At 36.3% G+C, this 14,350-nt stretch overlaps 2 protein-coding genes across 2 annotated transcripts in view; one reads left to right on the forward strand and one right to left on the reverse strand.

The window, feature by feature from the left end:
* LOC107694692 (plakophilin-2-like) overlaps positions 1-2,297 on the reverse strand; it is an 11,264-nt gene extending 8,967 nt beyond the window's left edge. The window contains 4 exon segments of the mRNA XM_016494387.1: positions 157-773; positions 1,113-1,183; positions 1,862-2,075; positions 2,077-2,297. Coding sequence (XP_016349873.1) covers positions 157-773; positions 1,113-1,183; positions 1,862-2,075; positions 2,077-2,145 — 971 coding nt within the window. The 5' untranslated portion in view covers positions 2,146-2,297.
* A 4,182-nt stretch (positions 2,298-6,479) lies between these two features.
* LOC107694693 (DENN domain-containing protein 5B-like) overlaps positions 6,480-14,350 on the forward strand; it is a 42,528-nt gene continuing 34,657 nt past the window's right edge. Inside the window, exon 1 of the mRNA XM_016494388.1 lies at positions 6,480-6,834. Coding sequence (XP_016349874.1) covers positions 6,726-6,834 — 109 coding nt within the window. The 5' untranslated portion in view covers positions 6,480-6,725. The remainder of the gene's footprint in view (positions 6,835-14,350) is intronic.

Consider the following 14,350-nt stretch of genomic DNA (forward strand, 5'->3'; position numbering starts at 1 on the left):
ACATACACTTATTAATATTATGAAGTGCAAATTAAAAACAACAAACTACATTAATCTCTCTGCGATATTAAAATAAAAATGCTTAAATAACACTGTCAAACCATATGGGTGATTAAGTGTGATTAAGCAGCTAAAATGTATAAACTACTGGCTTACTTTGCTGATGCTGTCCTTGCAAGTTGTGTGACCTCCAGCTTTTCTATCCTCCCTAAACTTCCAGACTGCTCCTCCATGCTGATTAGTGAGCCAGGTTGGGAGGGTTGTCTTCCTGCAACAAACTCCAGGCTTGGCTTCCGTATGCGGCTCTGCCAGGACACGTTCTCTGATTGTTCTTGAACACCAAAACCCCCCTCTCTCGTGTTGCAGAGGGTCTTCTGAAGGGTGTGCTTCTCTAACTCCATCCTGTTTCTCTCTGCAGGAGCATTGTGTGGGGTATTGGGTAAAAACACGTCATCTGTATCATCTATGTTATTGTTCTCATACACAGGCTTACAGGGGAGCTGAGTGACAGCCGACAGGCCTGCGAACCTCGGGTTTCGCAGAACCTCGGAGTGGGCGTAATGTAAAATTTGTCTGTTCATATGGAAACGGCTGACTGTAGGGGCCGAGGGGAGAGTGAGAGAATTGGACCCCCAGCATAAAGCCGGCCGTTTAGCGGTGTAACGAAAGCTTCCATAGCCTCTGTGAAATCGAGGTGGCTCGGTACTTGGCCACTGAGATCGATCAACCATCCGTGACAACCTTGTGGCTTCATGAATGACGGAGAACGTCCGCTGCAAAGTATAGCGTATGTCATTATCTCAAGTGAATCAAGTTAGTGATATTAAAGGATTAGGCTAGTTCATCCAAAAAAGGCATGGAAATAAACTAATACTTTAGTTCATTTCTGACACGAACCCAACAAACGGCTTCAGAAGATGTAAAATATAGTGCACAAATCATACAAAATACTTTTATGCGACTTTTAAGTTGCTTTTTGTCATTTTTTGGAACCAGAAAGCTCTAGTTACCATTCACTTTCATTGTAAGGCAACAAATGATGACATGATTTTAATTTTTGCATGAACTATCTCTTATAGAACACATTTATCCCACTGGAAAATTGTCTTTACCTTCAGGTGTAGACTTCCTAAAGATGAACTTGAAATATGACAGCTGGACAGACTGTCTAAGAGAGATGACTCTGCAACGCCCAACACACACACAATTGGACTGCATACAATACAACACAATGGAAAACATATTCTTCATGATGACTTACAAATCCTACTAAATAGGTCTGAATGAGTTGAGTTCTGACAAACTATGGTAGTTCACTTTTCTCAACTTACAAAAAGTTACCAAATGTGTTTATTTGTAACATTGTTATATTACATAGTTATTATATTACATTTTATTTATTTATTTTTATCTATCTATATATTTTATTATAGCTGTATCTGGACTTCAGATATTATTTGAAGTTCCTTGAAGTACTATGTAAATATTACGCTACAAGAAAATAAATAATGTATAATAATTCAGTACCGTGTTATACATCAAAGTCACTTTGATATCACACTGATACTATGGTAGAGAACCACAGTATTTTTGTAAAGAATATATATTAAAAAAATGAAGGAATAAATAAATATGCTTTTGCATGTTATTTTATACACAAATAAAATGTAAAATAAAATAACCAAAGGACAGAGTTAAGAACAAAGGACCATTGAAAGCTGACCATAAAACATTTGACTGGCATCCTGCATTTTTTCAAGAAATATAAACATGTAGCCTACACCTGTACTCTATCCCAAACCAAAACACTGATTATTTTTTACATATTTGCTTTTATTTCATGCAGTTTCATTCCACATACCTGGCGGTTTTGGTTTCTTTCTTTTCCGAGAGAGAGTGAGCTGCACTTGTTGCTGTAGTCGGTTCAGCCGGTGTGCGTCCGCGAGAGCGAGCTTGTCCGCCTGCGGTAAAGCTAAAGATGAATCTACCGAGTGAAAAGCGCCGTGAACGGGCAACACAGACCGCATAAAGTCTGCCTCCTCCGCCATCGGGACTTGTGCGGCTGAAGCGTCAGGTGCTCGAGCCTCTGTTGGGCGTGTAGAAGCGCTGTGGTTGTTCTTTGTGTTCAGGGTGTGGTTTAAACATGCGTCACATCACACAGATCGAGTTTCTACATATTCACCAGCTGAGCACCTGCGCTCGTGAAGGTGGACGAACACTTTCACTGCGGATTGGACTGACCCAGTGCTGGAGAATGGTTGGCTCTTGGCACTTGGCAGTGAAGTGTGGCATTCTTCATTGTAGCGCAAAGTCCCAGGACCACGACGCCCCTCCCACAACAGCCACGTCATAATTGAAATACTACCATGTTAACAATTTCTGCCAACATACAGCAGTTATTGTTACCACAGTTTTATTGATACGATATTTATTATCCACTGTTATAGGTTTAATAACAACCAAAAGTGTTGTTGTACTGAATATTGCTATGCCTGCTTCGGCATAAGCTACAACAGCTAAAAATATCATATTTGAATTCATTTCCTCTACAATTTAAACTTAATAAAATGTTTAAATTTTTATAAACAATATGAATTTTTCTAGTCATGCCAAGCTCTAAAATATTTTAGCGGGTTTCTACCGATTATTAATAGACCTATTAAATATAAGGATTAATTAAAGATAAGGATATATATATATCCTTATGTTTATATAAATATAAATAAATAAAAAAATGATAAATTTAAATAAATATATATAAATCCTTATCTTTATATATACAGTGGATGTAGAAAAGATTCTGTTTTTTATTTATACATTTTTTTCTGACATGTTGGTGTTATATCTTTCACTTGGATGTTATATGTTGCAATACAGCTGGATAAAACAAAAACTGTGTCGGTCTTCGGGCTGCAAAGCAACAAAATGTGGTTTATTTATATATATATATATATATGTGTGTGTGTGTGTGTGTATGTATGTATGTATGCATGTATGTATATAAGCCTAATCCTTATCTTTAATTCTTGACCAGTAAATCATGAATGACTGGAAAAGCCATGTACATTCATTGATTGAAAAGAGAGGGATCCCTGAAGAACATTCATCACTTAAAATTGTATTTATTTCATCACTTTATTTATTTATTTATATTTGTGCTTTTTTATTTATTGTGTCAGTGATGGCGTTTATATATCGTGTTTGAATTTTATTTAATTTATTATCATTTTAATTAATTTTAGCCCACTGGAAAACACTGAGTGATGCCCAAAAGATTATTTTTATAATGGATCATTTAACACACAAATAGAGTGGTGGAACTATGATGTCACTTTGTAGGCAAAAACCCGGAAGCGAGTTAGTATTTTAGCACTTCCGGTTCCATCGTCCCACAGTCAATGGGTTTTTTGAATGGGAGTTTGGTTAAATCCCCTAAAATAAGGTCCATGGTTCACACAAGCTCAAGATACTTTCACGTTTTATTCTACGACATAAAACACACTAGTTACACCCCACTCATGATTTTTTTACTGTTACGTTTCTTTAAAAAGACGGTTACTAAAAAGTTGCTAAATGGGACTACAGGCGCTGTCGGAGACATTAAAGTCAAGTCAAGTCAAGTCAAGTCAAGTCTGCTTTATTGTCAATTCTTCCACATGTACAGCACATACACACAGCTGTAATCATGAGTGTCTTGCAGTACTGTAATTCGGTTTGGTATATGAGTCTATCTGTTAGTCTAAAAACAAAGCTAATGAACGTACTAAAAATGTGCTCCAAAATTGTGGGTCAGCCTCAAAAAGCATATGAACTATTTTACCATAATAATCTTGTAAGATTAGCTAATAACATTGTTTCTGAACCTAATCATGTGTTGTATAATGAATTTGTATTGTTGCCATCTAATCGATACAGCCGAATTAAGTTAAAGAATTCATTTGTACATCAAGCTGTATTAGCGCTGAATAACTCATATAAAAAGTAATGTGTGTGTGTGTGTGTATGTATGTATGTATGCATGTATGTATATAAGCCTAATCCTTATCTTTAATTCTTGACCAGTAAATCATGAATGACTGGAAAAGCCATGTACATTCATTGATTGAAAAGAGAGGGATCCCTGAAGAACATTCATCACTTAAAATTGTATTTATTTCATCACTTTATTTATTTATTTATATTTGTGCTTTTTTATTTATTGTGTCAGTGATGGCGTTTATATATCGTGTTTGAATTTTATTTAATTTATTATCATTTTAATTAATTTTAGCCCACTGGAAAACACTGAGTGATGCCCAAAAGATTATTTTTATAATGGATCATTTAACACACAAATAGAGTGGTGGAACTATGATGTCACTTTGTAGGCAAAAACCCGGAAGCGAGTTAGTATTTTAGCACTTCCGGTTCCATCGTCCCACAGTCAATGGGTTTTTTCTTTATTGAATAGTACGTGGAGACCACTGATCTATATGTAATGTTCTCTATTATAGATCAGTGGTGGAGACACGTTTTTAATTAAAATATTCATAATAATCAAGGATTTATTGACTTTTAATGCACCTTATTTTGAAATGTACAGAAATACGTGCTTTCATATGTCCTTTAGTTATGATTATTTCATTTATTCACTATACTATTTACTATTAATGTCTCAGTTTTAGTTTGGCTCTATTTTTGTATTTATTCCAGTTTATATGAAAGTTAATGTAGCGTGGGTTAAAATTCATATACAGAGTAAATCCTTTTCACTGAACGTGTTAAAAATAAGTTTGAAGAAGTCGGGAGCAGGTGGTGGTGACGCTAAAGGCCAGCGACCGTGGTGCTGTAGTTTGTTTATAGCCTAAGTTTAGCTTTTAAGTTCTGGCGCTTTTATTTAGGCTTCAAAATTAATCAAAGTTATATTATTTTGTGAAGATTATCTTGATGGACAAAACGTGTAAGTTTCATGAACTATGGTTGAACACAGAGCTTATTTTTTGCGATAATTCAAAAGCCTATAGAAAAATCCTATAGGCTTTTTGTCGAGGTGCGACGCTTACAGCCGAGCCGCATACAAAGTGACGTCACAGTCCCCCCACTCTATACAGATGCTCTAGCAATACATCGGATGAACCAACAGAGGGCGATATTGTAATATGCTACTTGGACGATAATATTACATCGTGAATATTTTTGTGAATATTTTTATATTACATAGCAGATTTATATCAAATGAGCAAGGATATTCAAAGCGTGATATATCACAGCAAAAATCATAATAAAATAATAAATAACAGCTACATTATTATTATAAGCAGTAGTTGTAGAAAATTAATGTCGAATTTGTGTAATCATTCTTGAGAAGTGGGACAAAACGGTGCAAAATTGAAAAAATAAAACCTTGTACTCAGACAAATGAAACTACATTTATGTATCTTATATGTACTAAGCTGCTGAGCTATGCTTTGATGCAACCTCCCAACTTTTCTCTTTTTTAACAAAATGTGCTTTTTTACCTTGGACTGTGTAATATAATTTCAACTTTGTCTTTAACAGCATTCAAGATGTTTTTAACATTTCAAAACACATTCTCGTGTTAGCAGACAGATTACACTTTCACATGTGACCAACAATTCCACAACAAATATAAAATATCATAATGAAATATTATCAAAATATTCAACTGACGGAGGTGACAAAAACCTGAATTTGCAGTCATTTTAAACTATCAAATACATTGAATCAGTCAATTACTGTATTAAAACAAACACAACAAACAGTGAGTATGCTTATTGTTTATAACGCTTTTATTCAAGAGTCACATTTAAGTATTTTGATATATCATTGGAACACAAGATCTTATGGTGGTGACATCTGACGGTGTTGACAAATTTGGCATTTCTTTCACAAAACCAATGGAGTTCATGTAGTAGCATTTTATTGTTTTTTCTGTTGATGCTAGATGCTAATGGAACCTGCTTCAGCAGAATAGAATTATCTAAATATTTCAAATAATTTCCTCAGAAATTGGAAGATGGTGTTGACATATCATGGCTGTGACAAAAGAAATATTAACATTAGGATTTAAAATATTCTAAAACTATAAAACTCAGCAGAGCCTGTCTGACACTGATGTACTCTGCAGAGTCCCACGTCTCAAGAATATATATATATATATATAAATGTGGCATTTAGTTTAATGAAAACTTGCTTTTATCTCACCATCGTGAACATGAACAAACCGTTTTACATATTTGTTGTAATTATTGTGAAACAAATCAGACATGGACTGGAAACAAAGCAGCTGATAGTCTAAATATATTTTTCATAGACGATCTGATGCAATAATATTTGTAAAATCGTATTTGATCTATGACAATTTTTTTTGCTTATTTATCATCACAACATTTAAAAGACACGGCTTACATCATTGCACGCTCCTTCTTCTCAAACAAATAGTTGTGGCGAAACATTTGCGAGGTCTCGATTGGCTGAGTGTGATCAGCTGAAGCGGTGCGTCAGTGCGCTCCTGAAAACAGCTACAACTCACAGCCACAGCTAACGCTCTTCAAATCTAATAATTTCTACATAGACTGCTCTCCGAAGCTCACTGCACGAATTCTTAGCAATCAGCTTTCATTAAAACGGCGCTTTGGTTTATTTCATTTGCACGAGGACGCTGGATATGGAGCTGGTTGGGTCTGTATAACAGACGCGGACAAAGCGGATCAGCTCGAGCCGAGATGAGCGCGACTATGAGCGGCTCTGGGTCAGCGCCCTGTCGCTTCGCACATTACTTCGTTATATGCGGAATAGACAACGAAACGGGTCTAGAGCCCGATGCTTTGGCAGGTAAGACTGAGTAATGTGTATTAGACATTGTAGCTTGACTGTAAACGTACTACAGCACTAGCGTGCACTGATTTCTTATGAGCTAGGCTGCTTGAATCACATTATCCTGATATATCAAATACATTTGCTGTATTAATATGCTTGGTTGGGAACAGCAGACTCGAATTTGATACGAGATACTTGACAAGATACTCTCGGAAATTAGATAATTGCACTGATTTTTGAGACATGATGGGACAGAGCATGCTACAGAATCTTGTATTTATATCAGAGAATTGTATTGGATTAATAGGTTTAATATGTTTAGAGGTTTTCACCTGCATGTTTGTGTTCAATCGTCAGTTTTCTTATGAAATGTGTTTTTCCTAGCATACCACTCAATTCATCAAACAATACAAAAATAATGTGCCACGTTCTTCATAACTGACAAATATAATTCAATGTACTGAGACCACAAGGTGGTTTCATATTGAATTTTCACCACATTAAGGTCTTGCTGAAAAAAATAACCATATTTTTATTTATCACACATTTATTAAATGCAGTAGCCATTTTGTTTTTCTGATGTTGCTGGCTGCTATAAGATGAGGAAAAGTATCTAAAATCCCAAATATTTACATTTTGTGTGACGGAGCTGACATTTGATGGTTCTAACAGAAAATATTAGCACAATTACTTTTTCAATTATGAAAAAAATGTAAACAGCCTGTGTAAACTTATTAAACAGCACATATATATCATATTTAATTAGGTATAGATTTATGTAGAGATAGATAGATAGATAGATGTACAGTAGATGATATTGAATGATTATAGATAAGTCAATTTAATACCTGATTAACTAAATTAAGAAAAGAATGTGAAATTAATTATGTTCCCAATCACCCAATGTTCCTTGAAACCCGCTGTATCTGTTGAAGGAGGGATCAGATCAATTCTGTGTTTAAAGATGGAGTCAGCATTGAACCTCAAAGAATCAATAAAAACAATCATCATCATCCTCCTATATTGATTGTCTGCATAATTTTGGATGTTTCATAGTGGTGTCAAATCCTGGCCTGGTATCTGTTGATATCTGTTTTTATTGGCTTAATTGTCTTGCTGGCATCCTGTGGGAGCATCTAATAGTGCTTTACATGGATAGATAGAGAGATCACTGAGGGGAGAGAGCTAAATCAGACAGTTTTGAGGACTCAAAAAATGAGAAGAAAAAGCTATTATTATTATTATGGTTTTTCTTATATAAATGATTTCTTATATATATTTTCATATAACGCGCGCGCACACACACACACACACACACACACACACATATATCTTCACACACACACACGCACATTATTTAAGCCGTTAAACTTAAATTGAAACTTGTGTTTTTTGAGAGGTTTGATTGATTGACATTATCATATTGGTCTTATCACAAACATGCATCTTAAAGGTTATTGAACTTGAAAGGGTTTAAAAGATATCTCAATGTACTGCAGCTCACGTGGCTGTCACTATCATTTTGATTTCAATCACTCATACTGTGATTGGTATCAACAGATGACTCTCAGATGCCTTGATCTGCTTGGCTTGTATCTGATATTATGTAGTTTGTGTGCTGTGGTGTTTTTGTCTCCATGAGCGTTGTGTTTGTACTAATTGTCTCATATGCGATATGCACATTTCTTGTAACCTGATTTGAAAGCACAAAAGCTTTTGCCAAGAGCATAAGTGTTATTGTCAGAGAAAACGCGGCTTCCAAAAACAACTACTAGTTGTAATCCCAGCAGCCAGTCTGTGTGCTCTTACCCTGTTTTTTTTTTTCCAATCTTTGTCTGGCCTTGTTTTAACAGATGTGCTGATTGCTCTACCTTTTTAAGGCCTGGCACAGTTTAACAGACTGCTGGTGAACTGTGCGAAGAGCTAAGCTCAGCTGCATGTGCGTGATGCTCCCGTGGATTAGATGTGTTGCTTTAAACTGAGAGAGTGCAGAGCAGGCCGTGTGGGAGCAATTTTTGCTTTCAACAGAGATTTTAAGAGAGACGTTTAGTTCTGCTTGTAAAAATCATTAAAATAAGCCTGTGCAATTAAAGGAATGTCCGCCCTGGAAGTTAAACTCTATCCACAGCTGCTAAATAATTATTGAAGTTGTGGGTAATACAATAATACTTAATACAATCAGTCGATAACTGATTAATGGCCAACACTCAAATTCTGTACTATTTTGTGTGAATAAAAAAAAAGCACTTAAAACTAAAATAAAGTGTTTTAAATGCAACAAGTGAATTAAGGCATCATAGCAACATAATAATGTACATTATACTTTTTGAGATTTCTAAAAGGTTACATTTAACAGTGTTATTAGTGTTTTTAAAGATTAGGCCTATAGGTTTTAATGCTTTGAATATTAGATGATGGCATAATTATTATAAATGTAAAAACAGAAGGAAATTATGCACAGTATTTTAGTTGTTCAAGCAACCATTACTGTTACTTGTATTTGTTCATCTAATATTTATTTTTTATTTTATTTTATTTAATCTTATTTCCCTAAAGAGAATTATTCTTAACATCATAGCAGCACCACTCAGGAATATCTAAAAATCTGGTTTGTAATGTTTGTACAGAGAAAAAGTATTTTCTCTGTCCGCGGATTCAACTTTTCGCTGTGAGATTGGTCTGGTTTCCCAGATAAAGTTCATCATGATTAAACAGTTGGAGCTTGATTAATTTACCACTGTGTGTGTCCAGTGTCATGAGGGCTTGGATTGTATCAGCTCCCCGGGTTGCTCAGATAATGTGAACTCACACTGTGTGTAGCATTGTGAGATGCTTAATGTGAGATCCATGTACAACATAACCTTTGTAGAAGATTATAATGTTCTTGTTTGATCAATGTCGAGTGTTTTGAGAAGCCCACCCGCCCCACCCCATAGCACCTGTATTCTCTGGTGGTTAGATTTGGTTGCACCTCCTGTGAGAAGATGAGAACGCTCATTTGTAATTCAAACCACTTGAAGATGGAAAGAACGAGAGATGGTTTTCCTGATATATTTTTGGCCCTGTTTCCTCACTTCCATTGTTCAAAACACACATTTCCTGCTGGATAGTGGATACCTCAGTGTGTATCTGCATGACTGAATGCGCTGCCGTCCAATCCCAGAGGAACCCTGGCCTGCACTCATTTGACTCTAAATAGGCCTCTTGTGAGAAGAGGATTGCTACATGTCAGAAAGAAATGGCTTTGCATGCAGTCCCTCGGTATTTGTCGCATTGTGATTGTGAACAAAAATAACCAATGAAAACATGAAACAAAATTTGAATCACAGTCTTGCACATGCACACATCTTTATGCTCTGGAGATCTGCACTTTTATCATGATTTCAGTTCCCTACAAAACTAGCCGCGCCTACAGGCCTTTATCTCATCTTGTTTCTTACTTGATGTGCCATGCATCAACAAAATGGGGTTTCCTGCTTTGGCAGTGAAAGATATTTCAATCTTTGATGTACTAGCCTGTCTCCATCGTTCACACCTCTACCTAAAGAGGGGATTTGTCTCTTGAATTACCTTCATTTACTGAGGATTTGACACCTTGAACGGTCATTAACAGTGAATCGACAGTGTCTGATCCCCTTCAGATACCTGTTGATTTGGAGTGGTGCTTTTTGAGCACTGTATCATCTCCATTTAACTTTTATAGTGGTCCCTAAACAGCTTGTAACAAGTATTTGGGCAAACAAGATGCTGAGAGGTATATTTTACCCAGCCGGCAGCGTGTCTGCCTTTAGTGGCTTTTGGTCTGTGATGTGATTCATACAAAAACTAAATGCATGGATACAGAGCAGAGCACAATACCAGACTATTTGCACTTCTGAAATCCCTATAGTTGCAGTTAACATTTAGCAGTTTTGCATGCGTTTCAAACGATGTTTTATAAGATTTGTGTAAATAAATTTTAAATAAATTACTAAATGATTCACTGATATTAAAATTGTGGAAAGTCTGATAATACAATTTGTGTAACTAAATTAACTAAAATCTTTGTCAAAACACTATAATATACGGTATATGAAAATCGATTCATTGTGACATTTCCTAAAGATTACATTTAAGTGTTTGCTTCATTTTCAATTGAATTGAATTGAATTTATATCCAATATCCATGAAGACTGATATATTAATTCTATGATATTGGCCAATAACCTCAGGTTCTGATATATTGATATCTGTTTGTTCTCCATCACATGAACATCAGCTCTGGTGACAGACTGGGTCATTTTGTAGTGATACAAGACTTCAAACATATACCTGCTGAAGCTGGTGAGGATCAAGTTCTCATAAAAAAGCTACTAATACTTCAGCCCAGACAAGACTTACAAAACCTGAGCGTCAAGTGGTGCATTGTTACATTGTGGCTGCATGACGTGTCTCCGTTCATTGTTTCTTAATGACGCTGGCCAGCTCGTATTGTGACTGCAGGCAGAGACACAAGGCAGTAGTGGACAGACATATAAAGAGCACCGGTTCCTGGGCCATCTGTCGGTGAGCACCAGCATGGACGTGTGGACAATGGCTATGCTAATGTCGCAACACTTCCCTAGCTTCCCATTGACTTTTTTTCTTGAATAAGCCTGAATTGGGGGAAAACGGTTCAAATGCTAGTGCTGTGTAGCTGAACCTTTCCTCTTCCGTCCCTTTTTCAATTCTTTGTCCACCCTCGGGAATTTTATCTCAATGTTTCATCATCTTTATATGCCTACTTTTCAGGTTCTAATGCTTTATCTACTCTATCTTTAACCCTGCATTATTTTGAAAAAAGGTGAAGCAGTTCAAAGTCATGCTTTTACTCTCCCCAGGACTTTTTAGACTGCTTATGAAGATCAGAGATGGTGGGAGGGGGTCTGTAAGCCTGTTAGCGTAATCTACTCAGAGACTCAGTACTGTAATCTGCCCTCCTCTTAATTTCAAGTGAAGTTTAGTGCGGTGTAGTGCTGTAATGCCAACACAAGACTCATATTTTCACAACTTGTACCAATACTGTAATTATCAGTATCATTATCTTAGCCTTTAATTGCACTGTGAATATGTAAAAACATAAAACATGTTTCAAGTATTTTAGTGGTGACATTTACACATTTTTTTTTTCGTTTTGCATTTATTTTTTGTTTTGATTTTTTTTTCCCACTTATTTATTGCTCTTTGTTTTTTCAACTTTTTTTCTGCAACAGTTTAAAGAAGGTATTTTCTATTCCAACAATGCCCCTGCACACAAAGCAAGGCCATATGAAATGATTTACTAAATATGGAGTAGAATAAAACTGAAATAAACCCAGAACTATGAGCCAGAACCCGTCACACAACATCAGTGCCTGACATTACTGTTGTGTCTGAATGGTAGCAAATCCCTGCATCCATGTTCCAGCATCTAGTAGAAAGCCTTCCTAGAAGATTGGAAGCTGTTATGGCAGCAAGAGGAGGGATTAATCGTTTTGCTATGACATTAAATTAAATGTTCAGCAATACACGAGAAACAGTGAGGTTGGACACTAATGTTGGATAATGGCCTGCTGTCGTTTCACCCCAGATGTGTTCAGTTGGGTTTTGTCCATGCAGGTTTGTGCAGGCCAGTTTTCCACACCTGTAAAATGTCCTTCATGTTGGATAGTATGTACACACAAATCTGTGTCCCACTATATTAGTTGTCTCTAAAAATATGTACGTACACAGTAAGTGCTGAGTATCAAATTATTCATTTAAATGTCAGTGTATGTTAATATAAAGTGGGTCCAAAGATTGTATAGTGCATAATTAAGGTTGCTCAGAAGTGACTGGAATAGTCAAAACGTGTTAATTTCACGGTTACCACATACATGATGCCTTTAAAAGCAACAGGCAAACAAATGATGAACAATTCACTTCAATAACAGCTTGTTTAGTGACAGTATGTGAGCACACAGCCAGACCCACCTGAACAGCAGATAGGCTAAGATGCTTTATTTACTTTGCTGTGTCACGGGACTCCTGCAGCAGGCGCGAGTAGTAAAAACACGGAATGGAATTTCATTTATATGGACTTTGAATGAGGCAAGTGGATTGGATTTAAGGAAGCAGCAGCGTGGAAGTTAAGGCTGAATGGAGTTTAATTTAGTAGGGTATTCCTCAAGTGGAATGGATTTGACTGACGGCGCTCTGAAAAGTTAGAGATGGTAAAAGTGAGTGGGTTCAATATCATTGGTCTTGAAAAGTGGGTGGGTCTTGTCCCACCCACATACAGTGGTTCCGACGCCAATGCATATAGTGCATATATGGGATGGTTATGTCAGTCAAGTACTTTTAAAGGCATCTGGGGTGCAGTTTGTCTGCTTTGAGTGAATATATCCGTCATAAGTATCATTGCTGTAGATGAGAGCTGTTTAAAGGTGTGCTATTATGCTTTCTCACTTTTTCAACTTTAGTTAGTCTGTAATGTTGGTGTTTGAGCATAAAAAAGATCTGCAAAGTTACAAAGCTCAAAGTACAATTCAAAAGGAGATATTTTAATTATCACAAATCACTTTTCAAAAACTACAACGAACGACTTGTTTGGACTACAACGCATAATTTCTGGGATTTGTGATATCACAAATATCGACGAATGGGACGACTGGTACTGTACTATAATATACACAAAGAATATCGGCCTTTTTTTGCGCCCTAATATTGGTATCGGTATCGGCCCCAAAAAACCCATATCGATTGGGCTCTAAATAGGACCCCTTTAAAGCACTCTGCACAGAAGCTTGCATAGTGCCGAATGAGCAATATTTGTCATATCTTGCTGAGTTATGTCACGGGTGCAAAATCCAGTTACATAACATCTTTACTACGTGGCCTTCATCCTAATAGATTACAACTGAGGTAGGGCCATTCAGAAGCCTTCATCATATAAATGTGTGTTTTTGTGTCTGTGGTCTGCAGAGCAAAATGGATGGCATGCAGCTTTCAAAATAAAATGTTTTTTTTTAATTATATAAATGCTTTACTTTAATAATAGTCAGAAAGTAGATGGATGCAGCTCTGCGTATGTGATGTCTCTGGTTTTAAATTTCTCAACCACAAAGGTATCGCTGCAAGCATTAGATGGGCTGAAATGCAGATCTAGGGTCTCAAACAGTTCAAAAAGGTTGCACAATTGAATATGCTTGGCCTTTACTATGTTTGTGTATGTGTGAGGACAAATGAGACCATGAAACGGTCATGTTGACTTTGTTCATTGACTAAGTTCCAGCTCATCGGTAACCTGTGCCCTCAGATAAGATTTATCAAACACCATGTGACTGTTTGATTTCAGCTAAGTGTGATTCATATGCTTCTTTAGCTCAGATTTGTATGTTAAATATGAAGGCTCATTTGGTAGTTTATTTGTTTAACATTTTAAACCGTGGTATTTTATAGTAATTATACAGTTTAAACTTTTAAATATCAGTTTTGTCATCCTGTACACTCTGCTTTAGAAGTTTAGTACACCAGGCAATTGCCCCCCCCCCCC

This window comes from Sinocyclocheilus anshuiensis, unplaced genomic scaffold, assembly GCF_001515605.1.
Source record: "Sinocyclocheilus anshuiensis isolate Anshui unplaced genomic scaffold, SAMN03320099.WGS_v1.1 scaffold2806, whole genome shotgun sequence".
Taxonomy (NCBI): Eukaryota; Metazoa; Chordata; class Actinopteri; order Cypriniformes; family Cyprinidae; genus Sinocyclocheilus; species Sinocyclocheilus anshuiensis.